Source organism: Calliopsis andreniformis, chromosome 9 (genome assembly GCF_051401765.1).
Source record: "Calliopsis andreniformis isolate RMS-2024a chromosome 9, iyCalAndr_principal, whole genome shotgun sequence".
In the NCBI taxonomy this organism is placed as follows: domain Eukaryota; kingdom Metazoa; phylum Arthropoda; class Insecta; order Hymenoptera; family Andrenidae; genus Calliopsis; species Calliopsis andreniformis.
The window spans coordinates 16,763,202-16,778,293 of NC_135070.1; the positions used below are offsets into that span (position 1 = coordinate 16,763,202).

At 46.5% G+C, this 15,092-nt stretch overlaps 1 protein-coding gene across 1 annotated transcript; it reads left to right on the forward strand.

The window, feature by feature from the left end:
• The first annotated feature begins 5,477 nt into the window (after positions 1–5,477).
• Hasp (Hig-anchoring scaffold protein) lies at positions 5,478–11,605 on the forward strand. The gene is made up of 5 exons (XM_076385389.1): positions 5,478–6,633; positions 7,155–7,285; positions 7,375–7,615; positions 7,783–8,584; positions 8,785–11,605. Exons 1-5 carry the CDS (start codon positions 5,853–5,855, stop codon positions 10,151–10,153), a joined length of 3,324 nt encoding a protein of 1,107 aa, XP_076241504.1. The 5' UTR covers positions 5,478–5,852; the 3' UTR covers positions 10,154–11,605.
• The last annotated feature ends 3,487 nt before the right edge of the window (positions 11,606–15,092 follow it).

The window sequence follows — 15,092 nt, forward strand, 5'->3', positions numbered from 1 at the left end:
AAATCATGAAATAGGATGATAGTTACTGGACCACCCTAGGGAATAGGTCTGTAAACCTAATTTCTGTTTGATGATCATAATTCACATGCAGCACACAGTGGCCCAGGAACTTCCAGTACTTGCTACCATAGCGTACATTAGAAAGGTATTTAGACCATCAGTGACCAAACCTTCAACCATGAAATATCGACGAAACCAAAGAGATGCAAATATGAATCACAATTTCTAATCTTCATCTACGATTCTATAAATATAATCTCAGTTGAGAGTCCCTTCCTCGCTTCGTTAAGGCGATCCAGTTCCGCTTCTCTCGCCTCTCCGAGGCCTCCACCTTCCTTCACGCAGCGTCGTTCAAAGAGCAAAAATCCGCTCATTACCGCTGCCTTTTACAGGTGCCAGCTCGCGCGCGAAAAACCAACAAAAAGGCTCGCGCGCAAACTTGGTAAAAGCTGCGCTAAACGCGTGACGGCTTAATAATTGTATGCGCCGCGCGCTGTGGTCTCGGGCGGACCCCACGGGAATCCGTTTTACATGGTGCTGCATAATTACTATGATCCTGCACTTCACGGTGCTCCAGTTCTCCGCGAGGGAGAGACAGGCAGGATCCCGTGTGACCCATGCCAGAAACGAGCCGAGATCGCTCAAAAAGCGCCGCCACGAAAGAAAACCTGCAATCAACGCGTCAAAAAGCAGAACTTTCACCCAGCGATCGCTGTTATGTATCCCCGCGTTGTTCCCTGTTCGTTCAGTCTCGACCGAACCGGTGCTCGGATCTGGAACAATATGGACCATGGTTTTTTCCGCCCTCTGCGCTCCAGTCGCTGCTTTTTCTGCCTTTTTTCTTCCAACCAGACACGCCTTTTCATTGGAAAACCAACCGCTCTGTTTCATGGTTCCGATGCGCAGCGCTGACAAGTTAAATCCTCTTGTTAGATGTTTTTGAGGATATTGTAAGATTAACTCACAAGTGATAGGGTGAAATATGTGTTGCGTGGCTGACAGGGCTGGGTCAGTTTTAGTTTAGCGGAGTATGAGTAAAATGCAGGCTTTATTTGATAGGATGTAGCTTTGGAAGGGCACCGAAGTTTTTATCTAGTTGAACCTGTTACAGATTAATATTTATTCCCAAAACTTTTACTCATTTTGGTAGTCTGTACTACATACGGGTATTATTATTGAGAGCTTAATTTGCCTTCTCCATCTCGAAGCTAAAGGATCCAGAATTTCCCTTACTCCCTCAAATGTGCCAGACTTTAAGCAAACCTACGCTAACCTCTGACCCAGCAGACCGAAAAAGGCAATAGAGAGTCATAATTTCCTCGAACGCAGCGCAGTTCGTTCCACTCCCAAGCTCCCGTTCTGCTATCGCCGTAATTAACACAGTAAAGATGACGCTGTTAGCCAAGGGCATTCTTATAAGCAGGGTCTCGGGCATTAAGCGAGTATCTAGCCAGCATCTCTCGCTCGAGCATTTCCCAGAGCGAGCCAGCACCGTCCCGTTACTCTCGATGCATTCACCAGTTGCAGCGCGCTGGCAAAGACGCTAGAGATGCACCGTACATGCATTTATGCATATGTCCGGCACTTCTTCGCATGGATGCAGATGCGGCACGCACGCCGGCCGTTCCACTGCCACCTTAATCCTTTCCCGACACTCGTAATGGCCGGAATTGTGAATTCAATTGCCTCTGAATTGGATGCACTCGCGAAAGAGCCCAGCCGCCAGCTTAAGGCACGTACTCGTGCAGTATGCACCCGTGAAAGGCGGCCGCAATGTTCGTGCATCCGTCAGCCAGGCAATGGACAAAGGAGAGTTGCACTGTGATTGCCTGTGGAGATGGAAAGATCTTTCGAATAGGTGACGACACGTCGCCGTGAATCAGAGCGCGCTCGAGATCTGTCCGAGGGGAATTTGATTGGACCTGGGCACATGAATCTCGAGGATGGATGAGATTTGGTGCAACTGGTAGAACTGCTGCTCTGATTAAGTGCGCGAGGCGGGCGATAAACAAGCGATTGCTCCAAAATTCTATTTTCAGGTTTGGGCTAGATTTGATTGAAAGATCTTCCTCAGAGACGAACTGCTCACTTTGCGATTAAGGATGAAAGATTTCTGAGAGTGAATCGCAGGGAACTAACCGCGACCAGAAGTTATTCCTTGGAGGGACTTAAGAGAGAATAATGAATTCGCAGGACTTGCCACAATGGATGCATAACGAGCCTTAAAATGAGCATGCTGCTGAAACTTTTAAATTTGAGGGCAGAAGGGGGACATCAAATTGCTTGTGGCTTCGAGCAATAGGGATTTAATACGAAAAAGACTGCGTTCGCTCCTTTAATATCAGATTTGCTGGATTGCATTCAACTCGAATGCGTTTTCCTTCCGGCATATGAGCTGTGTTCTGAGAACAACATCTTCAAGTAATTCAGTGTCATATTTTAGATTTAAAAGAGCAATTTTGCAGAATATAATCGTGTAAATGTTAGAACATCGTATCGCTCCTATCCATCTGAGGCCTTTGATCGATACGCAGCATCAAGTAGGACACGGTCGATAGAGAAGAAAGACTGTTCACGTTGTATTTATTATCAGCACCTTTTTATTTCTATCGAGAGGAGATAAATTAAAAAAGATAACGTGACATAACGTAGGCACGTAGCCTGTAAGCTGACACCGTGGGCTCATCGTTCTTTCAGCCTGAGACGGCCGTACCGCCCACTGCGAGACAAAAAGGACGTTCTTCATTTGATCAAACAAATATAACAAAACTTGCCGCGCAGAGAATCTCATACAACGATTGTGCACTTCGTTTATTTAATAAGAACTCCGATTTGCCTAATCACGCTGTGATCATTTTTTACGGAGGAATCGTAGGACTGAAACTATGTTCTTAATATTGTTTCGATAATTGAAAGAACTCCTCGATCTATCTTAAGATTATCTTAATATTTTTAATTTGAGGATTGTCGTTCTTGTAAGTAGACAATAACCTGTTGAAAATGTTCTTGAAATTCGTGTCAATTTTGCAGAAAATTATTGATTGCATCCAGTCGAGGGTTCCAGAGAGATAGTATTGAGAACCACTGATCTCTTGTGTCCTTACTTCTTGGCTGGAGGATCTGCGAAGAGGCGCCACAGGGATGTCGCTGAGCGAGCTGTCCTCTCGTCTTTCAGCCACTCCCATTTTCAGCTACCGAGTTACTGCCACTCTGTCAATCTCACCTGACATTCGCGTCTAAACGAAGATACACTCCCGACAATGAATAACCCTCTGAGACCATTCACGTTGTCACCGAGAGGAAAAGCTACATCGTTTGTATCTCACGATACCGCGAACGCGATCAGGGTTGGAAATTAGTTCTGAAAATTCGTTGCACACGATTTCGAGAAATCGCTTCCATTGTGAGCGTTTCATTGTGGCACCAACGCCAAGAACTTGGTTCTACACGAGTTCGTTCCATTGCAAACTCCAGCTTCCTACTTTCAACATTTTTCCCGGAATTTCGAGACCTTTGCTTTCATACTAATTAGTAACTTTAAACCATTGAAGTATTCGATCGTGAGAAACAACGAACGAAATCTATGGTACCTCAGTTTCCAATATTCCAGCGTTTCATTCTCGAGTTTAAAGATAACATCTACAAGTACTTAGTATCATCGTTCAGTTGACCCACTTTGCTCCTCCGATCCGCAGTATATCGTTCCTCGCGATCGTAAAGAGTAGCGCAAGTGGAGTTACCCTTTGATATACCCAACTCCTCTACAATTTCCCAGTCCAATTCTACCACAAGTGAGGGAAGAACTAGGGCCTCTGTACAAAGGGATCCCCTGTCTACTCATTTTCTCTGAAACACAGGATCGAAAGCGATGCCAGTTCCAGACAGTCACCCGAAGGCTGTCCCGAGGGGTCTCATTTGAATAAGACAAATGAAGACATCCGAGAGGCACACGGCGAGAACGATGAAGCTGATACGCGAGATTGGGGCGAGGATCACCTACAGCGTTCACGAGGCATCGAACCGTTGCCGACTGATTACGATCGTTACGGAGACAATGGTCGACACGAGCTTACTCTAACGACGCGGTTAACTTAGGAATCAGAGGATTACCTCGGTGCCTCGGTTAACAAGCACCGTAGATCGAACTTTGTCCACTGAAAACTGATCTTCCTTGGCTGCTGCCCACGCCTCGCTATCTCTGGACACTTTTCACTCGGCTAGTCACCCTACGCGAATCCCAGCCCCATGATGCTAGTTGTACGCTGCTTGGTCCACCTGGAGAGGAAAGTAGCGATTTCCTTGGTTGGTGGGCTGGCGTGGATTCCTAACCTTTCAATATCTCGTGAGAGCAGCCGTTCCCCTGGAACCACTAGGTTCAGTCTGATCAAATGGCGATGCTGGGCCGATTGCTAGGCGTGCACCAGGTAAATGGGCCAGTAAGATCAAGAAGTCGGACCGTTGTCCAATTTGTCTGGACTGCGAATAACGTGTTAACGGGTTAGAAAGTGCCTGCAGGTGGTTCCTTTCGTGACTTGACGCGTTAACGGGAGCGTAGCGCTTTGGAATGGTACAATTTTTTTCCCCCGCCGACCGTAAACGCCGGCTGGGTTTTCGGTATTACGAAAGGGTAACGTTTCCTCGAGAGCAATATGAAAATGTATGTAATTGAGGAGGCGAGGCACGGAATTCTTGTGCCCGTTTGGTGGTAGAGGAACGCTTTCCTGAAAGCAATTTCAGATTGCTGCGAGACAGTTTCTCGACGAGAAATCTCCATTCCTAATGTTTGGATTAAAAAAGGAACTGATGGAACCAGTTCTTTGTGAGAAAGTCTCTATTACTTGAAGTGCTCCGTCCACTTACAGACCTGCAGAAAGTCTCTTTCCGAAAAGTTCCATCGTTTTGCCGGATTTGGCAACTGTGATTAAGCGGTCTAATTGAATGAGCTTTCTATTGAGAACGATTCAACGATCTTAAAGTACTTGGAATCCGTAAACTAACAAACGAAGGAGTTTCAAATAGTTAATGTACCTGAAGATCTACAGTCATAAAATTAAAGCCTGTTTCCTTAAACTAGAATCGGGGAATGCTTCCTTCGCAACTCTAACTTTCGTAAACCGATTTCACGCGTCCAATCGAACAAGATATTTTCCTTTTATTTTCAGGAGCTTATAAAACTTCCCTAAACCCGAGGAAAGTAGATTTGTCAGTCACGGTATTGTCGTCAGCCCCTTCCGGGACGCAGCGTGAATGAATCATGTTTCCGATTGTTCCCGTATACACCCCGTCGAAGCCACCCCCAACAACGTGTAGCGAGGGGGAAGCCTCCCCGTCGACGATTTCTGCGCAACTCCGTGGCTTTACCCCCTGTCCCTCGCCATCTGCTGGAAGCTGGACGAGTGAGGAGATGTATTGAACAGGCTGAATGCGCGTGCAGAGATGCGCGAGTATCCGCGAATTCCCGGCAGCACGGGGCCGCAGTCCGCACAATAAAGAAAAAAATTACACGGAGTTAGGGGAACAGAGACGCTGCGACGTAGACGGAGAGAGAGACACCGTCCTAATCCTCCTGGACGCCGAAGAGGCAGACTCGATTAATAGTCACGGTCGCGAGAGAAACGACGTCGTCCTCGGCGGAGCCTCAGGATGAGAGCGGTACTTTAAGCCGATCTTCCGGAACGGAGGACTTCGATGGACCATCGTTATCGCATCGAGCGTTCCGATTCGTCACTTTAAACCGCCGGAGTGGATCAGACACGATGTGCACGTTGGTCATGTAAACGCGCCGCGCCGGTGTAACAGTGAGATAGATTCCGTGTCGAGCAAGGTTCACGTGATCCACACAGACTTCGAGGATGAGACCTAGTGCTGTTTTGCTGTTGTTCTTCCTGTGCACCCTTTTCCTCACATCCGAGTCGAAGCTACGGCAACAGGCCGCCGTCGACGACGACGACGACGACGATGATGATTGGGACGACGACGACGACGACGATGATCAGGCGTATCAGACTAAACCTGAGGTCGACGACGATGGACGCGTCTACAAGAACCCGAGGAACTCACCGTCTGCGATGTGTCCTAGAGATGAGAAACAGGCAGAGCTGCTTGGCCAAAAGTGTCTGAGAAAGTGCTCCACCGATGAAGATTGCAAGAGTAAGAAGAAGAAATGCAGATGCGACGGTGCCTGTGGGATGTCTTGTATCAAGCCTGAGAGAGAATGTCCAGCTCTCACCGAGATACCTCACGGCGTGATGACAGTGACAGGAAGATTTTTCGGTGATCGGGCGCATTACACCTGCGACCCTGATTACTTTACTGTTGGTTTGATGGAGAGAACGTGTCGAGCCGACGGACAATGGACCGGCACAGTACCCTCGTGTAAAAAGGACCCTACTTCCTTCTGCTCTCAGCCGCCGAAAGTTAAAAACGCGCGGCACAATGCGCTCGCTGAACAGACGACCTTTGACTTAGACAGCGTCATTCAGTACTTCTGCAACCATGGATACGTGACCACTGGCGTCAGGAAAGCTAAATGTCTCATGGTGGAAGGAACGGCTCGTTGGTTTGGGCCTGATATCATCTGCGAACCCCAGGACTGTGGACCCCCAGCGGATATTTCCAATGGATGGCACGCTGGTACGTATCTGGTTTGAATACAAGTGGTTTAGGCGCCAAAATCTGGCGAGGTGGTTGCAGTAGGTAGATAGGTATTGCTGTAAGTGGGGGAGTGAGAACTGTAAAAGCAAATTACTGGAGAAATATGATTCTATTAGGTAACTAGAGATAAATTTTAATTCTGAAATCTACTGATCTATTAAACTAATAATAAAATAATATTACTAATACTTATCTGTCTTGAAATACACATATGTAGGTATTCCCAGTCTCTAGTTTCAATATTTTCAATCCTGTTACTTGAAAATTAAAAATTAACTTTTTTGAAAGTGAATTCACAAGCACATCCTAAACTTGTGTTTTGCAGACTAGAGAATAAAAGTCCTTTCTAACATTTTAACAAGTAGACATTATTTTTCATATCAACGCTAGCATTACCAAAGTTGCAGCAAATTTACTAGAGACCCTTAAAGCACCCCTATTTCAGCGCTCCCCCGTAAAGCCTCACATTTCTCAAGTGGCGTAATATTTCACTCTCATAGGCGAATGTTACACATACGATTGTCGTGTATCATACCACTGCGCTGACGGCTACGAGTTAGTTGGCAAAGCCGAGAAGCTTTGTTTGGCAGACGGCACATGGACCCCTAAAGAATCGCCACAATGCGTTCAAGTAAGACTCGCATAAATATTCCTTGCTTCCTACCCTCTGATTTCTGGCTGGCCATAGATATTCCAAGGAGGAAATGTTTTCCTCTTCAGGTTACCACGGTGCAATGCCCTAAACCGGACAACCCAGTAAAGGGGAAGGCGGTGTACACCTCGTATGCATACAATTCCATCGTGCATTACGAATGCGACTATGGATACACGGTGGTCGGCCAGTGGACAAGGCAATGCGGAGCTGATAGAAAATGGTCTGGAAAGATGCCTACTTGCCAGGAAATTAATTGCGGTTCACCTGGCGTCCTCTATAACGGCTGGATCGAGAACATCGAGGCAGGTGAGTTAAAAGACCAGTAGAAAAATTTCTCTAACAAGCTATAAATAAATTCTGTGTAATAAAAATAAATGATACCGCTTGCTTACACTTCCAACACAACTATTCCACTTAACTAGACCAAACGTACGTGTCGAGAAATTAATTTCCCGAAATTCTGTTTCTACCAGGCACTGGTCTAGGTGCCAGTATAATTTTCCGCTGCAACGACCATATGAAGCTCGAGGGAAATACCTCGTCTGTCTGTCAGGCTGATGGAAAATGGCGTTATCCACTGCCACAGTGTCTCGCCCCCTGCGTAGTACCTCAAATAGAAAATGGCCACATTACTGTGGCCAGCCACGACAGGGACCACATCAACAACGTCACGGTAGCGGAACACGGCGAGAGGCTGCTCGTCTCTTGCGTGCAGAATTACGAATTTGCGGCGAACAGCACACCGGTAGTTTGCAACAACGGTACTTGGACGATCGTGCCGAGCTGCTCGCCAGCCAGGTGCAAACAGATGCCCAAAGTGCCGAAAAATGGCATGGTGATCGCGCCTAAGACTGATCACGGCATGAAGGCTGTCTTTAAGTGCAAGGACGGCTTCGAGCTGATTGGCGGTGGCCCTCTGAATAACTCCAAGTCGGTGGAATGTCAGTATGGAAACTGGACCGGCGATATACCGCATTGCATCCAAGTGTTCTGCCCCTTCCCTGGTCTGATCGAAAATGGGAAGGTGTTCCTGGTGGGCAACATGGGCGTCTACGACTACAGGCCCTATGTTAAGAAGGTTGTGAACAACAAGCAAATTATGTACGACTGCGATAAAGGGTACGTGCTGGACGAAGGGCCCAGTGGGGCCACTTGTATTGGTGGAAGTTGGAGTCCCAAAGAGCTGCCCAAGTGTATTCCTGGACAGCATCCTAGGCTGAGATGGAGTAGGCGACGTAGGTCTGTGAGCGAGGAGGATTTGACTCTCAGTTATAGGTGAGTTATAGTCGTTTATATAGAATTTAATTAGCACTCTGTTAATCTAATTAAGAAAGTCTTCCACAAAATAGTTGCAATACAATAGTAATGCTAGGTGTAGAAATAAGTATATACGGGAGGGAATTACCAATTTAAAAGCTTTAACTACGTTATTGTTATTGGACGATGTGAAAAAGAAGAACTATATCTGCTTCCAGGAAATTCATCGAGTTCTTCCGCAAAATCGGCAAAAAGTTGCTGCACTTGGAGATGAACAAGGGCAAGGATCACGCGAAGCACAAGGCGGAAGCGAAAAACTTGAACTCCAGTCGCCACGATAACAACACTTCCACGGAAGTCCTATCATGGAAGAAGCACTCTGGCCATGGGAACAGGTCGCGGCTGCGCGAGGAGAAGATGATCGACTTTCTGAAGATCGTTTACCGGAAGCTTCAGCGGATCGACGCACGACAGTCCAACAATTCCACGAATGGCAGCATGCACGATCTCTTAAACGCCATGAGCAAGAACTTCTTCCACGTGGACTTGTCTGAGTCTCGGCGGAACAACTCTGGTAGAGGACGTTCCGACTTCGAGATACGTAACCAGAGAGAATTCATCAAACTGAAGAGGGAATTCGAGAGGATCATGCGATTTTACAACAAATCGATGCGTTGGAATGAAAAACAGAATCGCAAAGAGTCGAAGAAGAAGAACCAATCTCACGATAAGGGGAAGAAATCGAAAGATAAGAAGAAACATAGGAAGAACTATTACAAAGGCTTTTACGAGTTTGTCAATAGTTATGTCACAGAGAAGCTGTCCATGTTAGAGGCTCGCAACGCGACCGAGGAACTGATCAAGAGGATGAAGATCGACAAATTCACCGTGAGGAACGGGACGACGTTCACCGTGGGCGAGATGTACGCGTTCTTCAAACATATCATAGAAGCTAAGCTGAACGGCACAGAGGAGACTACTGTGCCAGAGGCATCGACCACGGCGTCACCTCCAACAACGACCACCGACACCACCACAACGTCGAGAGTCTCGTCGACGACAGCCAGCACGAGCACGACGTCGCCAACACCGAAGCAGATCGAGTCCCATGATAATCGATCCTCAACGATGCCCAGTAACGAGTCTTCTGCGCTGGACAACGAGATCCCTGCCAAAGAAGGAGTGCCAAAGCACCGCAGCAAGCGAATACGAAACGCATCCGAGGATGCTGGTCCTTCCCGTCAGAAGAGACGGCTGTTGTCCCTGAACGGCATGCTAATCAACAAGGATGGAACACCGCCGAGGCGCGAGCAGAAGGTCTCGAAGCGATCGAGGGCCTACGAGGACGAGAAGACTAGGCAATTCACGTTCAAGGAGCTGGAGGCGCAACAGCAGAGCCGATCGAAACGATTCCTGCCACCGTCGGAGCTGGATAATCAAATATTTCTAAAGAACTTGTATCTGAACGCGTACGAGGATGAATATCGGACGAACGTGAAGCGTTCGATCGCCCAGGGGAACCACACGAACGAGGAGGCCGTCTACAGGAGGCGCAAGGGGAACCTCGGTGCATACGAGATCAAGTGAGCAAGGAATGTAATTGTGTTGTGATATTAACGGAATTTATTAAGTCATTTACCGATATCAATCGATTTTAGGCGAGTATACACCATATACGGATAGTTAATAATCGTTGTCCCTCGTCGATGCGCATTGTAAGACGTGTATCGCGCTTTTTTGATGAATAAATCTTTTCCATTGCAAGGTCTCGGTGTACCCGATTCTACGGGGTCATTACTCGACATTTTCGCCGCGATGTGAGCTGATAGATCGTATCCATTTATGGGATAGGGTGCCCTTTCGTTGGTCGCTGCTCGGTAATCGATGTCATTCTCTTTAGGGATGGCGGAGGGAAATTAGCGTGGATATCCTTTGCAGTTGAAAGCGGTTTTTGTCGGGTCAAGTAGGCTGAAATTGCATGTTGGTTACAGGGTCTTCAATTAGGGATCTTTAAGACTGATTGTCGGCTTTCTGGTGAAACCTAGTTGTTACGAATTGTTGAGTATAAAAATTTCGATTCTATCTAAAGTATTTCCTTGGGGATTGCTTTCTCTGTTTCCATCAGGAATTCTATGATAATCTTTGCATCTACTTTTCATCGTTTTCGTAGAAGCAGGAATTGTTTTTAGGGTAATAAATGTAGGGTTATTCGTAATTGTATGTTAATACTTGAAGAACTAGAATCGAATTATAAAATGAAAAAGATGTTATATGATAACTCTGAAAATAATTCTTTTCTTTATTCTGTGATTTGAACTTATGTTCTAAAGTTTAATTATGCAATTAAAAATCAGCCCGTGTTAAATCAAAACGATTAAAAAATCAAAAGGGAACCTCGTTTCGACTGCAAGGGGTCAAAATATTTTAGATATAGCGGCTGCTGAGTATAGAAGTAATTACAGCGTGAAAGTACGTATTTTCATTCCTTTTTATCGTAGTTAGCTCACATCGCAAAGTATTTTAAGCTCTTCGTAAAATCGTATTCGTAGAGTCTACGTTAACGTATTTTAAGTATGTTTGTGAGAATCGCATGAATCACGTTCGGGTCTCATTAAATCAAACGATCTTCATTGATAATTAATTAAGTTTCACAACTGCGGGCTGTGTTTGTTAAATATTGTATCGATTAAAGATAGGTTTTCTAACTGTTATCGAAACCGAACTCGTTGTAACGCGTAACGTTGTACATACTCGTTCATTTAATGTTCTTCTCGGTTTTATACCAAACGAAATATACACGATCGTATTGATATTCCCGTCCTACTCTATTAACAATTAATTTCTACTTGTGAAACACTTAAGGTCCAGAACACATCTCAGATCAAGTCCATTTGTACCGATCGACCGATCGATCTTCCACCACTTCACACTCATACACAATCAAAGAACTCCACACTCGTACACACGTGCATTTTTATGAACGAAACGCCATGGACAAGTATCATTAGTAAATAATAAGTATTATGATACGAACAATAATACCAATGTGTAAGTCAATTCCCCGAATCGAACTTTCAGCAAATCCTCAGCCCACAAATAACTTCGAAATTGCCAAAAAGAGAAACTCCCTTTCCCCCACATAGAAGATAACAAACCGAAGCGTCTCACGAGCGGAGCGCGTGCTACCTGGAACATAATCGACACGAACGGCATCCCAACTGCCTTCCGAATCGAACGATCGTCCAATTAAATCCTCGACTCCGCGACATAAACGGAAGCCGTAAAACCTGGAAACCTCAGAATTCCTTTTACCAGTAATTTCGTTTCGATTGCACGTTCCGCCCAGATAATTTCGCGGATAATTTCGGAGCGGGTGAGCGGCGCGAACGACCAGATAGCAGATCCGTTCGAAGGTGCGTGCTCGCTCGTAAACCGACTCCGCTGTCGAGTGTGTCCAGATATCTCCGGATTGATCCGCGATCGCCGATTATGCTGTAACATCCGAGGTAATTAAGTCTGAAAATAAGCGGAGCCTCTGCGAAAGGGGATCAAGGGCCGCGCGTAATTCGCGCTGCTCCACGAGTCGGCTCGGTCCACCTGTCAATATCGACGGTGTCATTAATTACGGGCCAATTATAATTCGCGAACGGCGACGGAACCGTGTCCGATATTATCAGCGACACAGGGCTCGTTAACACATCCGCCGCTGGTTCGGGGAATCGTGTTAAACCGATTAATCCACGGCCAACACGCGCATTCGTTACGATAAGGCGATACATAGTGAGATGTAATACGTATGATAATGATTGGCAACAAAAGCGCGGACCAGATGCTGATGGCGGGATTCATTGGGCGAGGGTGATGATTGGTTACTTGTAATTGGAACTGGGTGAAGTATCGATTATTGATGGCTCACGAGTGGTTTATTTTTCAATATGTCAATGAGTTGGGTGTGGGAATTATTGCGAAGTCTTGGTTGGAAGTTTGAGAAATGCGGGGTTTGATGGCAGGTGGTTGATATTTTCTTCGGGTGCATGGAGATGGATCGGGGGAAAGTGGAAAGTGTACGATGACGCAAATGACGGAATTTAAGGAGGGGCTACTGAGACTTTTATCTATACTGTACTGAAATAACAGGGATTAAAGAAAAGTTCTTTTATTTCTGTAATAAAAAGAACTTCATCATTCTCTAAAGAATTCTATACTCTATACTTAAAGAAGAAGTAAAGGGAAATAGGTGTAATTATAAATATTAAAGAAGCTTGAACAGTATAATTCTACGATGACTCTGGTAATATCTGCCGCGCAGAAGAGTCTCAAAACTAGCTTGAAATCGATAAACGCGGGGCAACGTGCTCGGCGTTCTTGAGCAGACGGGCACCAGTACGCCTGCGCTCGTCGAGATGCGAGAAGAAAAAGGAAGACAAGGGCACGTAGCACTAATTCACTTAGCCAGGCGCGTTTCTCGCGTCAGTCATTATTCCAGTTCATACGACGATGATTATGCGGTCAGTTGATTCGGTGCTAAACGCTCTAACCGAGGGGGCCAGCGATAAATGCCCACTGCCTGTTCGACTTTGCTGTCCATTAGAGCTCTGCGCCAGGTCTCCTATGTAAACAAGGTACGGCTGCTTTGAAAAGTAGTGCTAACGATGAGCAAACGAAGCTCAGACGAAACAGGAAGTCCGTGGTGTTTGATCAATCGTCTCGTGCGCTCGCCGGAATCGTGCTAAGGATGTTAGGAATCGGAGCTCGAGACTTCTAATCTCTAAGATACCTGATTTTTTGTATTTTCAATTATAAGAATTATTTGGTTGTTTATTGGAACTGTTTGTGAAGTAATTTTGTGGGAGTAGCTTTACCTTTTTCCTCAAAAACCCAGAAGCTTCGAAGTTACTCAAATGGAATATAGTCCCCAAATGAGGTGTAATGTTAGTACCCAAGCAACAGAGCTGTTAAACCATGCAACCGATTTCATAGCCCGAAAGGCTCAAAGTAGGTAAGTACCTGACACACAAAATCTCCAGGAGATTTAGCGTAGCAACGTCAAGTGATTCCGCAGCAACTGGACGTATCACCTGGCCAGGATCCACTTGAGACATCTTAAACGGAGGATCGATCTTGCGAAAAGGCTGGTGCAAGCGAGCACCGTTCACGAATCGTCAAGGGTTTCGCCAGCAACGGGCCCCGACGACAATGTGGACGTAGTTGGCCTCGTGGAAGAGGGCCGAGTAGCCAGTGATAATCTCATTGAAAGAGGAGTTAAGCGGCGCAGGCTTCCTGCCAATTCACCGAGCCAAGTGTCGCCTTAGCGTAGTCAATGCCGCCACGAAATTGCTCGGTGGCTTCGCTCAATGAAACCTACTACTATTTCACTCGAGGATTTGCCTAGATAACCGCGGTAGATAGGCGTGCCAAGTTAGCTGGACTATTGTACTTTCCGCAAGTTTATGAATGGTCCGTGCCTCCGGCCACTGGGGGCTACCGTCCATGCCACCAATGGATTGGAAACGCGAGGGAAAGGGTTTAAGCGTTAGCTCTGAATCGTGCAAGAGTCGACAATGAACCCGCCAGGTTTCGAATTGTCCCGCGAGAAACTTTCCTGGAACTTCCTGTTCCGGCGAAACTGACCGTCTCGTGTCTGCAGAACGTGACTTCTGGAAAGAGGAAACACCAGTCGTAACGATACCTGAGTGAATGAATCCTCCTCTCGACGGGAGATTTCGAGCATTCAGTTTCGTTGGATGTTACTTGTAGTTCAGCGAGGCTCGGGGATAAATGGTCTGTGTTTGTATGCAATGCAGATGTAGGTGATTCTGCTATCCAGTTGGTAGTATAGAAGCGACGAGCTGTTGCAGACGAAAGGCAGACACTTTTGCTAACAAAATCACGATTCGTGTTGAACTTCCTATAGTTTCTCACTTCTCTAAGTTACTCGCGACTTAACGTAAGCGTGTGTTTGACGTAAGACTGTGAATAATTCCCCAAGCCATTTCCAAGTACATAGTGGGTAATATGCGAGAATCCCCAAAGGAGTGCCGAAATTCCAACCCCTCGAAAAGTTTCCTCAATGACGCTTCTGTGTTCAGCGTGCGCAGCAGCTTCCTTTCGAGTATCATTCACAGGAACGGTTCACCCGGAAGGGCGTTTAACAGAAGACACGGCACCTTCTATTTTCGCACCTAGCTGGGCCGATCTGTCGTTCAATGCTCTCTCCGCAGCGGCCACAATAAAACGATTTATCCCATAAAGACGGCAGCCGCGTGATCCTCGAGTTACGCGAGACCATTAAGCTTCCTCTTCCCTTGAACGCCTCCTGGCTTTCTACTTCTGGCTTTTAACATCCTCGGTCATCCGTATTACCCGTTCGAAGGCGCGTCATATGCACGCGTCCAGTGGTGGCAAATTAGCCAGCTGGTCGCAAGCAAAGCCCGAGATTATGACACCGTCTCGGTGACGACGCGTACACCGAGACAGAGCGGAGGTGTGCCAAGGAGACAGCTGTCGACCTCCTATCGGCACGGTC

Coding starts and splice junctions, on each gene's coding strand:
- Hasp (XM_076385389.1), top strand. CDS start 5,853: ATGAGACCTAGTGCTGTTTTGCTGTTGTTCTTCCTGTGCACCCTTTTC. Junction 6,634..7,154: donor TTCCAATGGATGGCACGCTG/GTACGTATCTGG, acceptor TCACTCTCATAG/GCGAATGTTACACATACGAT. Junction 7,616..7,782: donor GATCGAGAACATCGAGGCAG/GTGAGTTAAAAG, acceptor TGTTTCTACCAG/GCACTGGTCTAGGTGCCAGT.